Raw genomic sequence first — 16,040 nt, forward strand, 5'->3', positions numbered from 1 at the left:
AAGGACCCTATAAGGACCCTATAAGGACCCTATAGACCCCCCCCCCGTTGCCCTCCCCCCCCCTGCTGCCCTCCCCCCCCTCGACCCTATAGTGCCCCCCCATCCCATATCCCACCCCCCCGACCCTATAGGGCCCTCCAAACCCCACAGGACCCCACAGACCCTATAAGGACCCCATAGACCCTATAAGGACCCTATAAGGACTCTATAGACCCTACATGACCCCCCCCCTCTGCCCGGCCCTATAGGGCCCACCCACCCCATATCCCCCCCCCCCCCGACCCTATAGGGCCCTCCAAACCCCATAGGACCCCATAGGCCCTATAAGGACCCTATAGGACCCCCCCACCCCATATCCCCCCCCCCCCGACCCTATAGGACTCCCCAAACCCCATAGGACCCCACAAACCCTATAAGGACCCCATAGACCCTATAAGGACCCTATAAGGACCCTATAGACCCCCCCCGCTGCCCTCCCCCCCCCCGACCCTATAGGGCCCCCCCACCCCATATCCCACCTCCCCGACCCTATAGGGCCCTCCAAACCCCATAGGACCCCACAGGCCCTATAAGGACCCCATAGACCCTATAAGGACCCTATAAGGACTCTATAGACCCTACATGACCCCCCCCCTCTGCCCGGCCCTATAGGGCCCCCCCACCCCATATCCCACCCCCCCGACCCTATAGGGCCCTCCAAACCCCATAGAACCCCACAGACCCTATAAGGACCCCACCGACCCTATAAGGACCCTATAAGGACCCTATAGACCCCCCCTCCCGCTGCCCTCCCCCCCCCGACCCTATAAGGGCCCCCCCACCCCATATCCCACCCCCCCGACCCTATAGGGCCCTCCAAACCCCATAGGACCCCACAGACCCTATAAGGACCCTATAGACCCTATAAGGACCCTATAGACCCCCCCCCCGACCCTATAGGGGTCCCCCACCCCATATCCCACCCCCCCGGCCCTATAGGGCCCTCCAAACCCCATAGGACCCCATAGGCCCTATAAGGACCCTATAGGACCCCCCCACCCCATATCCCCCCCCCCCCGACCCTATAGGACTCCCCAAACCCCATAGGACCCCACAAACCCTATAAGGACCCCATAGACCCTATAAGGACCCTATAAGGACCCTATAGACCCCCCCACCCGTTGCCCTCCCCCCCCCGACCCTATAGGGCCCTCCAAACCCCACAGGACCCCACAAACCCTATAAGGACCCCATAGACCCTATAAGGACCCTATAAGGACCCTTTAGACCCCCCACACGTTGCCCTCCCCCCCCCGCGACCCTATAGGGCCCCCCCACCCCATATCCCACCCCCACGACCCTATAGGGCCCTCCAAACCCCACAGGACCCCACAGACCCTATAAGGACCCCATAGACCCTATAAGGACCCTATAAGGTCCCTATAAGGACCTTACACAACCCCCCCCCGCTGCCCTCCCCCCCCCCGACCCTATAGGGCCCCCCCACCCCATATCCCACCCCCCCGACCCTATAGGGCCCTCCAAACCCCACAGGACCCCACAAACCCTATAAGGACCCCATAGACCCTATAAGGACCCTATAAGGACCCTTTAGACCCCCCACACGTTGCCCTCCCCCCCCCCGACCCTATAGGGCCCCCCACCCCATATCCCACCCCCCCGACCCTATAGGGCCCTCCAAACCCCACAGGACCCCACAAACCCTATAAGGACCCCACAGACCCTATAAGGACCCTATAAGGACCCCCCCCCCCGCGCCCCCCCCCCCCATTAAAGTCTCCACTCACGGCTGTCACTGTTTTTATTCACCCATAGGGGGGGGGGGGGGGCGTTTGTGGGGTTTTTTCCACCCCCCCCCCCCCAAACGCCCCCTAAAACCCCAAATCCCCCCCCCACCCCACAACCCCCCCCCCCCACCCCATAAATAATGGGGTTTTTTTTTATAGGGTGGGGGGGAATTTGGGGGGGGGGGGGGTTGTAGGACCGCGCGCCGTCTTTGGTAACAATAAATTAATAAGACCCCCCCCCCCCCCCCACCCCAAATAACCCCCCCCCCCCAAAAAAAATCCCATAATCCTATTTGCCCCCCCCCCCCCAAAAAAAATCCCATAATCCTATTTGCCCCCCCCCCAATAAAAAGAAACCCCAAATGTAGAGGAATTTGGGGGGGGGGGGGCTTTTGGGGGGGTCATTTTTTCATATGGGGTTTAATGGGGGGGGGTCTTAAAATGGGGGGGGGTTGACCCTAAAATGGGGGGGGGGGCATTTTGCCATATAGGGGGGTCATAAAAGGGGGGGGGGGTTTAAAATGGGGGGGGAATGACCCCAAAATGGGGGGGGGGGGGCTTTTGGGGGGGGTCATTTTCCCATATAGGATGGAATGGGGGGGGTCCTAAAAGGGGGGGGGTCTTAAAAGGGGGGGAATGACCCTAAAATGGGGGGGGGCTTTTGAGGGGGGGTCATTTTTCCCATATAGGATTTAATGGGGGGGGGGGTCTTAAAATGGGGGGGGGAATTGACCCCAAAATGGGGGGGGGTCATTTTCCCATATAGGATGGAATGGGGGGGGGTCTTAAAATGGGGGGGGGTCTTAAAAGGGGGGGGGGATTGACCCTAAAATGGGGGGGGGGCTTTTGGGGGGGGGGGTCATTTTCTCCTATAGGATTTAATGGGTGTTGGGGGGGGGGTCTTAAAATGGGGGGGGGTCTTAAAAGGGGGGGAATGACCCTAAAATGGGGGGGGGCTTTTGAGGGGGGGTCATTTTTCCCATATAGGATTTAATGGGGGGGGGGTCTTAAAATGGGGGGGGGTCTTAAAAGGGGGGGGGATTGACCCTAAAATGAGGGGGGGGGTCATTTTTCCCATATAGGATTTAATGGGGGGGGGCTGAGACCCTTAAATAATAAATAGGGACCCCATAATTAGGGTGACCCCCCCTAATAATTGGGTGCCCCCCCCTAATAATTAGCTGACCCCCCCTAATAATTGGGTGCCCCCCCCCCAAAATAAGATTGGGGGGGGCTGAGACCCTTCAGTAATTAATGGGACCCCCCATAATTAGGGTGACCCCCCCTTATAATTGGGTGCCCCCCCCTTATAATTGGGTGCCCCCCCCTATTAATTGGGTGCCCCCCCCCCAAATATTAATAACCCCCCCCCAGCCCCCCCCGCAAAGAACATTAATCATTACTTAACCCCCGATAACATTAATTAACCCCCCCGATAACATTAATAACCACTAATAACGTTAATTACCCCCCCCCACAAATAACATTAATCATTAATTAGCCACCGATAACATTAATTAACCCCCCCCAAATCGATCCCAATATCATCAATGATCCCCCCCCCAATAACATTAATTACCTCTAATAACATTAATTAACCCCCCCAATACAATTAATAACCCCTAATAACATTAATAACACCCCCAATACCATTAATAACCCCCCCAAATCCCCCCCAATAACATTAATTACCCCTAATAACATTAATTAACCCCCCCAATATCATCAATAGCCCCCCTCCAAATAACATTAATCATTAATTAACCCCTAATAACATCAATGAGCCCCCCCAAATCCCCCCCAATAACATTAATTAACCCCCCCAATAACATTAATAACCCATAATAACATTAATTAACCCCCCCAAATAACATCAATAACCCATAATATCATTAATAACCCCCCCAAATGCCCCCCAATACCATTAATTACCCCTAATAACATCAATAACCCCCACAATACCATTAATAACCCCCCCAAATCTCCCCCAATAACATTAATAACCCCTAATAACATTAATAACCCCCCTTAATATCATTAATAACCCCTAATAACCCCCCCCAAATTTCCCCCAATATCATTAATAACCCTCTTAAATCCCCCCCAATAACATTAATTACCCCTAATAACCCCTAATAACCCCCCCAAATAACATTAATAACCCCCAATAACATTAATTAACCCCCCCAATAACATTAATTACCCCCAATAACCCCCCCAAATAACATTAATAACCCCCAATAACATTAATTAACCCCCCAATACCATTAATAACCCCTAATAACCACCCCAAATAACATTAATAACCCCCAATAACATTAATTAACCCCCCCAATAACATTAATAACCCCTAATAACCCCTAATAACCCCCCCAAATAACATTAATAACCCCTAATAACATTAATAATTCCCCCTAATAACATCAATAACCCCCCCAAATCATCCCCAATAACATTAATAACCCCTAATAACCCCCCCAAATAACATTCATAACCCCCAATAACATTAATTAACCCCCCCAATATCATCAATAACCCCCCCAAAATCATTAATAACCCCCCAAGTCCCCCCAATAGCATTAATTACCCCTAATAACCCCTAATAACCCCCCCAAATACCATTAATAAACCCTAATAACCCCTAATAACCCCCCCAAATTCCCCCCAATGACATTAATAACCCCTAATAACCCCCCCAATACCATTAATAAACCCCCCCAAATCCCCCCCAATACCATTAATAACCCCTAATAACCCCTAATAACCCCCCCAAATAACATTAATAACCCCCAATAACATTAATAAACCCCCCAAATCAACCCCAATAACATTAATTACCCCCCTAATAACATCAATAACCCCCCCAAATCCCCCCCAATACCATTAATAACCCCTAATAACCCCCCCTAATAACATTAATAACCCCCAATAACATTAATTAACCCCCCCAATAACATTAATAACCCCTAATAACCCCTAATAACCCCCCCAATATCATCAATAACCCCCCAAAATCATTAATAACCCCCCCAAGTCCCCCCCAATAGCATTAATTACCCCTAATAACCCCTAATAACCCCCCCAAATAACATTAATAACCCCCAATAACCTTAATTAACCCCCCAAATCCCCCCCAATTCCATTAATAACCCCTAATAACCCCCGCAAATAACATTAATAACCCCTAATAACATCAATAACCCCCCCAAATAACATTAATAACCCCCAATAACATTAATTAACCCCCCCAATAACATTAATAACCACTAATAACATCAATAACCCCCCCAAACCCCCTTAATAACCCCTAATAACCCCTAATAACGCCCCCTAATAACATTAATAACCCCTTATAACCCCCCCAATTCCATTAATAACCCCTAATAACCCCCCCTAATAACATTAATAACCCCCAATAACCTTAATTAACCCCCCCAAATCCCCCCCAATACCATTAATAACCCCTAATAACCCCTAATAACCCCCCCAAAAAAACATTCATCACCCCCAATAACATTAATTAACCCCCCCAATAACATCAATAACCCCTAATAACCCCCCCAAATAACATTAATAACCCCCAATAACATCAATAACCCCCCCAAATCCCCCCCAATAACATTAATAACCCCTAATAACCCCCCCAATTCCATTAATAACCCCTAATAACCCCCCCTAATAACATTAATAACCCCCAATAACATTAATTAACCCCCCCAAATAACATTAATAACCCCTAATAACCCCTACTAACCCCCCCAATATCATCAATAACCCCCCCAAAATCATTAATAACCCCCCCAAATCCCCCCCAATAACATTAATTACCCCTAATAACCCCCCCAAATAACATTCATAACCCCCAATAACATTAATTAACCCCCCCAAATAACATCAATAACCCCTAATAACCCCTAATAACCCCCCCAAATAACATTAATAACCCCCAATAACATTAATTAAGCCCCCCTAATACCATTAATAACCCCTAATAACATCAATAACCCCCCCTAATAACATTAATAACCCCTAATAACCTCCCCAAATAACATTAATAACCCCTAATAACATTAATAATTCCCCCAAATAACATCAATAACCCCCCCAAATCCCCCCCAATTCCATTAATAACCCCTAATAACCCCCCCAAATAACATTAATAACCCCTAATAACCCCAAATAAGCCCCCCAATAACATTAATTACCCCTTAAATAACATTAATAACCCCTAATAACCCCCCCAAATAACATTCATAACCCCCAATAACATTAATTAACCCCCCCAATAACATTAATAACCCCTAATAACCCCCCCAAATAACATTAATAACCCCTAATAACATTAATTAACCCCCCCAAATTTCCCCCAATATCATTAATAACCCTCTTAAATCCCCCCCAATAACATTAATTACCCCTAATAACCCCTAATAACCCCCCAAATAACATTAATAACCCCCAATAACATTAATTAACCCCCCCAAATAACATTAATAACACCTAATAACATTAATTAACCCCCTGCAAATGCCCCCCAATAACATTAATTACCCCTAATGACCCCTAATAACCCCCCAATAACATTAATTACCCCTAATAACCCCTAATAACTCCCCCAAATAACATTAATAACCCCCAATAACATTAATTAACCCCCCCCAATCACATTAATAAGCCCCAATAACATCAATTAACCCCTAATAACCCCCCCAACCCCCCCACAAATAACATTAATCATCAACCAACCCTTCATAACATTAATATTAACCCCCCCCCACCCCCCCCCACCAAAAAAAAAAACCAAAACCCACAACGGCGCCGTCGGTCGGGGGGGGGGGGGGGGGTCAGGATGGGGGGGGGGGGGCTTCAAGACGTGGCAGCAGCGCTGGGGGGGCCGCCCTGCAGCCCCCCCCCCCCGCATCTTAAAGCAGCATCTTCCCGTTGAGCCCTTCTGACGGTAGGAGCCCCAAATTGGGGGGGGGGTCGAGTTGGGGGGGGGGGGGGGCGGAGGCGGTGGTGGCGGCGGGGGGGGGGGCGGGGGGGGTCCATCAATTATCCCTCCTTGATAATTATGATTATTATTTGGTTGTGGCCCCCCCCCTCGAGTCCGGAAATGTGATGGTCCGTAAGGGGGGGGCAAATCTTGATGCTGTTGTCTGGGTGGGTGGTGATGATGATGATGATGATGGTGATGATGGTGGTGGGGGGGGGCGGTGAAAATTTGAGGGGGGGGGCATAAATCCATCTTTTCTGTTGTTGTTGTTGTTGTCGTCGTCGGGTCGTTTTGAGGTGGGGGGGGGGGATTTTGGTTGTGGTGGGGGGGGGGGAGGGGGGGGGTCCGCGGGGGGTTTGTGATGGGGGGGGTGGTGGTGGTAATGGGGGCGGGGGGGGGGTTGTTGTTGTTGTTGTTGGGGTGGGGGGGGGCAAAGGGGGGGTAAAGGGGTGAAGGTTTCGGGGTGGGGGGGGGGTGGGGGGGGGTCGGGACAGGGCCAGGAACGGGGGGGGTGGGATGGGGGGGGGTGAGATGGGGGGGCCTGGATTGTGATTGGGGGGGGGGGGGGGGGGGGAGAGAAAAAAAGAGAAAGGTTAATGAGGGGGGGGCTTTAGGGTGGGGGGGGGCTTTGGGGTGGGGGGGGGGCGAGGGGGGGCTTTGGGGTTGGGGGGGGGCTTTAGGGTGGGGGGGGGCTTTGGGGTGGGGGGGTTGTTGGTTGGGGGGGGGCTTTGGGGTGGGGGGGTTTGAGGGGGGATTGTTGGGTGGGGGGCGCTTTGGGGTGGGGGGGTTTGGGGGGGCAAGGGGGGGCTTTAGGGTGGGGGGGGGCTTTGGTGTGGGGGGGTTGTTGGTTGGGGGGGCCTTTGGGGTTGGGGCAGTGAGGGGGGGTTGTTGGGTGGGGGGGGGCTTTGGGGTGGGGGGGTTGTAGGTTGGGGGGGGCTTTGGGGTGGGGGGGTTTGGGGGGGCAAGAGGGGGCTTTGGGGTGGGGGGGTTGTTGGTTGGGGGGGCTTTGGGGTTGGGGGGGGCGAGGGGTGGGCTTTGGGGTGGGGGGGGTTGTTGGGTTGGGGGGGCTTTGGGGTGGGGGAGTTTGGGGGGGCAAAGGGGGGGCTTTGGGGTGGGGGGGTTGTTGGTTGGGGGGGGGGCTTTAGGGTGGGGGGGGCCTTTGGGGTGGGGGGGTTGTTGGTTGGGGGGGGCTTTGGGGTTGGGGGGGGTTGGGGGGGGGCTTTGGTGTGGGGGGGGTTGTTGGTTGGGGGGGGTCTGGGGGGGCAAGAGGGGGCTTTGGGGTGGGGGGGTTGTTGGTTGGGGGGGGGCTTTAGGGTGGGGGGGGCCTTTGGGGTGGGGGGGTTGTTGGTTGGGGGGGCTTTGGGGTTGGGGGGGGCGAGGGGGGGGCTTTGGGGTGGGGGGGTTGTTGGTTGGGGGGGTTTGGGGGGGCAATGGGGGGTTTTGGGGTGGGGGGGGTGTTGGTTGGGGGGGGGTTTGGGGTTGGGGCAGTGAGGGGGGGTTGTTGGGTGGGGGGGGGCTTTGGGGTGGGGGGGTTTGGAGGGGCAAGGGGGGGGCTTTGGGGTGGGGGGGTTGTTGGTTGGCTGGGGGGCTTTAGGGTAGGGGGGGCCTTTGGGGTGGGGGGGTTGTTGGTTGGGGGGGGCTTTGGGGTTGGGGGGGGCGAGGGGGGGGCTTTGGGGTGGGGGGGGTTGTTGGTTGGGGGGGGTTTGGGGGGGCAATGGGGGGTTTTGGGGTGGGGGGGGTTGTTGGTTGGGGGGGGCTTTGGGGTTAGGGGGGGCGAGGGGGGGGCTTTGGGGTTGGGGCAGTGAGGGGGGGTTGTTGAGTGGGGTGGGGCTTTGGGGTGGGGGGGGTTGTTGGTTGGGGGGGGCTTTGGGGTGGGGGGGTTTGGGGGGGCAAGGGGGGGGCTTTGGGGTTGGGGGAGTTTGGGGGGGGTTGTTGGTTGGGGGGGTTGTTGGTTGGGGGGGCTTTGGGGTTGGGGGGGGTTGGGGGGGGGCTTTGGTGTGGGGGGGGTTGTTGGTTGGGGGGGGTCTGGGGGGGCAAGAGGGGGCTTTGGGGTGGGGGGGTTGTTGGTTGGGGGGGGGGCTTTAGGGTGGGGGGGGCCTTTGGGGTGGGGGGGTTGTTGGTTGGGGGGGCTTTGGGGTTGGGGGGGGCGAGGGGGGGGCTTTGGGGTGGGGGGGGTTGTTGGTTGGGGGGGTTTGGGGGGGCAATGGGGGGTTTTGGGGTGGGGGGGGTGTTGGTTGGGGGGGGCTTTGGGGTTGGGGCAGTGAGGGGGGGTTGTTGGGTGGGGGGGGGCTTTGGGGTGGGGGGGTTTGGGGGCGCAAGGGGGGGCTTTGGGGTGGGGGGGTTGTTGGTTGGGGGGGGGCTTTAGGGTAGGGGGGGGCCTTTGGGGTGGGGGGGTTGTTGGTTGGGGGGGTTTGGGGGGGCAAGGGGGGGCTTTGGGGTGGGGGGGGTTGTTGGTTGGGGGGGGCTTTGGGGTGGGAGGGGCTGTTGGGGGGGGGCCTTGGGGTGGGGGGGGTTGTTGGGTGGGGGGGCTTTGGGGTGGGGGGGTTTGGGGGGGCAAGGGGGGGCTGTTGGTTGGGTGGGGGGCTTTAGGGTGGGGGGGGCCTTTGGGGTGGGGGGGGCGAGGGGGAGGCTTTAGGGTGGGGGGGCTTGTTGGGTAGGGGCTTGTTGGGTAGGGGCTTTTGGGTGGGGGGGTTGTTGGTTGGGGGGGTTTGGGGGGCAAGGGGGGGTTTTGGGGTGGGGGGGGTTGTTGGTTGGGGGGGGGCTTTGGGGTGGGGGGTTTGGGTTGGCAAGGGGGGGGCTTTGGGGTTGGGGGAGTGAGGGGGGGTTGTTGAGTGGGGGGGGGCTTTGGGGTGGGGGGGGTTGTTGGTTGGGGGGGGCTTTGGGGTGGGGGGGTTTGGGGGGGCAAGGGGGGGGCTTTGGGGTTGGGGGAGTTTGGGGGGGGTTGTTGGTTGGGGGGGTTGTTGGTTGGGGGGGCTTTGGGGTTGGGGGGGGTTGGGGGGGGGCTTTGGTGTGGGGGGGGTTGTTGGTTGGGGGGGGTCTGGGGGGGCAAGAGGGGGCTTTGGGGTGGGGGGGTTGTTGGTTGGGGGGGGGGCTTTAGGGTGGGGGGGGCCTTTGGGGTGGGGGGGTTGTTGGTTGGGGGGGCTTTGGGGTTGGGGGGGGCGAGGGGGGGGCTTTGGGGTGGGGGGGGTTGTTGGTTGGGGGGGTTTGGGGGGGCAATGGGGGGTTTTGGGGTGGGGGGGGTGTTGGTTGGGGGGGGGTTTGGGGTTGGGGCAGTGAGGGGGGGTTGTTGGGTGGGGGGGGGCTTTGGGGTGGGGGGGTTTGGAGGGGCAAGGGGGGGGCTTTGGGGTGGGGGGGTTGTTGGTTGGCTGGGGGGCTTTAGGGTAGGGGGGGCCTTTGGGGTGGGGGGGTTGTTGGTTGGGGGGGGCTTTGGGGTTGGGGGGGGCGAGGGGGGGGCTTTGGGGTGGGGGGGGTTGTTGGTTGGGGGGGGTTTGGGGGGGCAATGGGGGGTTTTGGGGTGGGGGGGGTTGTTGGTTGGGGGGGGCTTTGGGGTGGGGGGGCTTGTTGGTTGGGTGGGGGCTTTGGGGTGGGGGGGGTTGTTGGTTGGGGGGGGTTTAGGGGGGGCAAGGGGGGGTTTTGGGGTGGGGGGGGTTGTTGGTTGGGGGGGGCTTTGGGGTTGGGGGGGGGCGAGGGGGGGGCTTTGGGGTTGGGGCAGTGAGGGGGGGTTGTTGGGTGGGGGGGGGCTTTAGGGTGGGGGGGGCCTTCGGGGTGGGGGGATTGTTGGGGGGGGCTTTGGGGTTGGGGGGGGCTTTGGGGGGGTTTTGGGGTGGGGGGGGTTGTAGGTTGGGGGGGGCTTTGGGGTGGGGGGCTTTGGGGGGGCAAGTGGGGGGGCTTTGGGGTTGGGGGAGTGAGGGGGGGTTGTTGGTTGGGGGGGGGCTTTGGGGTGGGGGGCAGTTGTTGGTTGGGGGGGGCTTTGGGGTGGGGGGTTTGGGGGGGCAAGGGGGGGGCTTTGGGGTTGGGGGAGTGAGGGGGGTCACGTGGTTATAGGGTCTGTAGGGTGGGGATCACGTAGTTATAGGGTCCATAGGGTTGGGGTCACAGTTATGGGGTCCCCACAGTTATGGGGTCTCCACTTTGTGGTTATGGGGTCCATGGGGTTGGGGTCACAGTTATGGGGTCCGTAGGGTGGGGGTCAAGTGGTTATAGGGTCCATAGGGTTGGGGTCACCGTTATGGGGTCCCCACAGTTACGGGGCCTCCACTTTGTGGTTATGGGGTCCATAGGGTTGGGGCCACAGTTATGGGGTCTGTAGGGTGGGGGACACAGTTCTGGGGTCTGTAGGGTGGGGGTCACGTGGTTATAGGGTCTGTAGGGTGGGGATCACGTAGTTATAGGGTCCATAGGGTTGGGGTCACCGTTATGGGGTCCCCACAGTTATGGGGTCTCCACTTTGTGGTTATGGGGTCCATGGGGTTGGGGTCACAGTTATGGGGTCCCCACAGTTATGGGGCCTCCTCTTTGTTGTTATGGGGTCCATAGGGTTGGGGCCACAGTTACGGGGTCTGTAGGGTGGGGGACACAGTTCTGGGGTCTGTAGGGTGGGGGTCACGTGGTTATAGGGTCTGTAGGGTCAGGGGGGGTCACCTGGGGGCTCTGCATCTCGTAGTCCGTGTGTTGTGGGGCCGCGGTCCCGTAGAAGCGGTTGCTGTAGCGGTAACTGCGGTTGTCGTTGGAGGAACCACTGGATCCACCTGGAAAAAGTTGGGGAGGGGAGGGTAGAATTGGGGTAGAATTGGGATTTTGAGTCGTTTTGGGATTTTGTGATGACCCGTAGAACCGAAAATCCGATAGGGTAGAGATTATAGGGTCAAGGATGGGGGAATAGTTTGGTGTTGTAGGGTTTCGACTCAACCTCAACCCGACTCGTGACTCAACGGGATGCAAAAAGGGACCAAAATGGGGCAAAATGGAGTCAGGGCCACATTGTGGGACGCCGTGATGACCCATAGATCCCAAATCCTATAGGGCCGATCCTATAGGGTCACGGATGGGATGGGACCATGGATGTGGTGTCCCAACCCAACCCCAAGCCAACTGGACCAACCCATGACTCAACAAGATGCAAAAAGGGACCAAAATGGGACAAAGTGGAGTCATGGCCACATTGTGGGACGCCGTGATGACCCATAGATCCCAAAACCCTATAGGGCCGATCCTATAGGGTCACGGATGGGATGGAACCATGGATGTGGTGTCCCAACCCAACCCCAAGCCAACTGGACCAACCCATGACTCAACAAGATGCAAAAAGGGACCAAAATGGGACAAAGTGGAGTCATGGCCACATTGTGGGACGCTGTGATGACCCATAGATCCCAAAACCCTATAGGGCTGACCCTATAGGGTCACGGATGGGAAATTTCCCAGTGTTGCGGTGTCCCAACCCAACTGGATCAACCCATGACCCAACAGGATGGGAAAGACAAGAATGGGACAAAATGGAGTCATGGCCACATTGTGGGACGCCGTGATGACCCATGGATCCCAAAACCCTATAGGGCCGATCCTATAGGGTCATGGATGGGATGGGACCATGGATCTGGTGTCCCAACCCAACTGGATCAACCCATGACCCAACAGGATGCAAAAAGGGACCAAAATGGGACAAAATGGAGTCATGGCCACATTGTGGGACGCCGTGATGACCCATAGATCCCAAATCCTATAGGGCCGATCCTATAGGGTCAAGCATGGGATGGGACCAGAAATTTGGTGTCCCAACCCAACTGGATCAACCCATGACCCAACAGGATGGGAAGAAGGACAGAAATGGGACAAAATGGAGTCATGGCCACATTTTGGGACACTGCGATGTCCTACAGACCCCAAATCCTATATGGCTGATCCTATAGGGTCAAGGATGGGATGGGACCAGAAATTTGGTGTCCCAACCCAACTGGATCAACCCATGACCCAACAGGATGCAAAAAGGGACCAAAATGGGACAAAATGGAGTCATGGCCACATTGTGGGACGCCGTGATGACCCATAGACCCCAAATCCTATAGGGCCGATCCTATAGGGTCACGGATGGGATGGGACCGTGGATCTGGTGTCCCAACCCAACTGGATCAACTCATGACCCAACAGGATGCAAAAAGGGACCAAAATGGGACAAAATGGAGTCATGGCCACATCGTGATCCACCGCGACGACTCACAACCCCTAAAACCTTATAGGGCCAAGCTTATAGGATCCCCGTTTTGTTGCTCATCCCCCCTATTTACCCGAGCTGGAGACGGAGCTGGTGGTGCTGGTGCTGTGGCTGTGTTCCATGGCCGGGCTGGTAGAGGTGCTGTTGCTGGTGTTGGTTCCTTCGTCGCTGGTTTTTTTGAAGAAATTGTGTTGCAGGGCGTAGAAAGGAGTGATTCGACTTCGGGGTTCGTAATCCAACATCCTCAACACCAAATCTTTGAATTTTAGGTAATCTGAAGGTGCGTGGCCTTGTTCTCCTGCACGTCGACCACCAGGGCCACCGCTTTCAACCCCGAGAACTTCGTGAAGACGTCGGGTTCCGGGCACTTTGTATTCCTGGAGGGATTTCTGGGGTTTTTGATGGGGATTTTGGGGGCGTTTGGAGGGCAGAATGGGGTTGAAGGGGGGATTTATGGGGTTTTGGGGGGTCTTTGGGGGGCAGAATGGGGTTGAAGGGGGGATTTATGGGGTTTTGGGGGGTCTTCGGGGGGCAGAATGGGGCTGAGGGGGGATTTATAGGGTTTTGGGGGGTCTTTGGGGGGCTTTAGGGGGGCAGAATGAGGCTGAGAGGGGGATTGATGGGGTTTTGGGGGGTCTTTGGGGGGTCTTTAGGGGGCAGAATGGGGCTGAGGCGGGATTTATGGGGTTTTGGGGGGTCTTTGGGGGGCTTTAGGGGGGCAGAATGAGGCTGAGAGGGGGATTTATGGGGTTTTGGGGGGTCTTCGGGGGGCAGAATGGGGCTGAGGGGGGATTTATGGGGTTTTGGGGGGTCTTTGGGGGGCAGAATGGGGCTGAGGGGGGATTTATGTGGTTTTGAGGGGTCTTTGGGGGGCTTTAGGGGGGCAGAATGAGGCTGAGAGGGGGATTTATGGGGTTTTGGGGGGTGTTTGGGGGGTTTTTGGGGGGAAGAATGGGGCTGAGGGGGGATTTATGGGGTTTTGAGGGGTCTTTGGGGGGCTTTAGGGGGGCAGAATGGGGCTGAGGGGGGGATTTATGGGGTTTTGGGGGGTGTTTGGGGGATTTTTGGGGGGCAGAATGGGGCTGAGAGGGGGATTTATGGGGTTTTGGGGGGTCTTTGGGGGAAGCATGGGGCTGAGGGGGGATTTATGGGGTTTTGGGGGGGTCTTTTGGGGGAGAATGAGGCTGAGGGGGGATATTTGGGGTTTTGGGGGGTCTTTGGGGGGTTTTTGGGGGGCAGAATGGGGCTGAGAGGGGGATTTATGGGGTTTTGGGGGGTCTTTGGGGGGCAGAATGGGGCTGAGGGGGGATTTATGTGGTTTTGAGGGGTCTTTGGGGGGCTTTTGGGGGGCAGAATGGGGCTGAGAGGGGGATTTATGGGGTTTTGGGGGGTGTTTGGGGGGTTTTTGAGGGGAAGAATGGGGCTGAGGGGGGATTTATGGGGTTTTGGGGGGTCTTTGGGGGGCTTTAGGGGGGCAGAATGGGGCTGAGGGGGGGATTTATGGGTTGTTGGGGGGTGTTTGGGGGGTTTTTGGGGGGCAGAATGGGGCTGAGGGGGGGATTTATGGGGTTTTGGGGGGTGTTTGGGGGGCTTTAGGGGGGCAGAATGGGGCTGAGGGGGGGATTTATGGGGTTTTGGGGGGTCTTTGGGGGGTCTTTGGGGGGCAGAAAGGGTTGAGGGGGGATTTATGTGGTTTTGAGGGGTCTTTGGGGGGCTTTAGGGGGGCAGAATGAGGCTGAGAGGGGGATTTATGCGGTTTTGGGGGGTGTTTGGGGGGTCTTTGGGGGGCAGAATGGGGTTGAAGGGGGGATTTATGGGGTTTTGGGGGGTGTTTGGGGGGCTTTAGGGGGGCAGAATGAGGCTGAGAGGGGGATTTATGGGGTTTTGGGGGGTCTTTGGGGGGTTTTTGGGGGGAAGAATGGGGCTGAGGGGGGATTTATGGGGTTTTGAGGGGTCTTTGGGGGGTTTTTGGGGGGCAGAATGGGGCTGAGGGGGGATTTATGGGGTTTTGGGGGTCTTTGGGGGGCTTTAGGGGGGCAGAATGGGGCTGAGGGGGGATTTATGGGGTTTTGGGGGGGTCTTTCGGGAGAGAATGAGGCTGAGGGGGGATATTTGGGGCTTTGGGGGGGGTCTGTGGGGGGAGAATGTGGCTGAGGAGGGGGAATTTATGGGGTTTTCAGGGGTCTTTGGGGGGACAATGGGGCTGAGGGGGGGGATTTATGGGGTTTCTGAGGGTCTCCGGAGGGGGAATGAAGCTAAGGGGGGATTTATGGGGTCTCGTGGGGGATCTGGGAGGATTTCAGGGGTCTTTGGGGGGCAGAATGGGGCTGAGAGGGGAATTTATGGTGTTTCGAGGGGGATCTGGGGGGGTTTTGGGGGTCTTTGGGGGGGAATAGGGCTGAAGGGGGGATTTATGGTGTTTTGGGGGGTCGTTCGGGGGTTTCTGGGGGGTAGAATGGAGCTGAGGGGGGGATTTATGGGGTTTCAAGGGGGATATGGGAGGATTTTGGGGGTCTTTGGGGGGAGAATGGGGTTGAGGAGGGGGAATTTGGGTGTTTTTGGGGTGAGAATGGGGCTGAGGGGGGGATTTATGGGGTCTCGTGGGGGATCTGGGGCGATTTTGGGGGTCTTTGGAGGGAGAATGGGGCTGATGAGGACAATTTGGGGGTCTTTGGGGGGAGAATGGGGCTGAGGGGGGGATTTGGGGGGTTTTGGGGGGCAGATTGAGGCTGAGGGGGGAATTTATGGGGTTTTGCGGTGTGTTTGGGGGGAGGAATGGGGTTGAAGAGGGGGGATTTGGGGGTCTTTGGGGAGCAGAATGGGGCTGAGGGGGGGATTTTATGGGATCTCATGGGGAATCTGAGGGGGTTTACTGGGTCTTTGGGGGGAGAATGGGGTTGAGGAGGGGGAATTTGAGGGTCTTTGGGGGGAGAATGGGGCTGAGGGGGGATTTATAGGGTTTTGGGGGGTCTTTTGGGGGAGAATGAGGCTGAGGGGGGATATTTGGGGCTTTGGGGGGGGTCTGTGGGGGGAGAATGGGGCTTATAGG

At 56.7% G+C, this 16,040-nt stretch overlaps 1 protein-coding gene across 1 annotated transcript in view; it reads right to left on the reverse strand.

Moving 5' to 3' along the window:
- Positions 1–6,814: 6,814 nt before the first annotated feature.
- Positions 6,815–16,040, reverse strand: part of LOC149914051 (dual specificity tyrosine-phosphorylation-regulated kinase 1B-like) — a 44,634-nt gene continuing 35,408 nt past the window's right edge. The window contains exons 9-11 of the mRNA XM_090127966.1: positions 13,065–13,368; positions 11,422–11,528; positions 6,815–7,037 (exon numbers count right to left, since the gene is read on the reverse strand). Of these exons, the coding sequence (XP_089984092.1) occupies positions 6,840–7,037; positions 11,422–11,528; positions 13,065–13,368 (609 nt within the window). The 3' untranslated portion in view covers positions 6,815–6,839. The remainder of the gene's footprint in view (positions 7,038–11,421; positions 11,529–13,064; positions 13,369–16,040) is intronic.

This window comes from Phasianus colchicus, chromosome 32 (assembly GCF_987193195.1).
Source record: "Phasianus colchicus chromosome 32, bPhaCol1.hap1.1, whole genome shotgun sequence".
Classification (NCBI taxonomy): Eukaryota; Metazoa; Chordata; class Aves; order Galliformes; family Phasianidae; genus Phasianus; species Phasianus colchicus.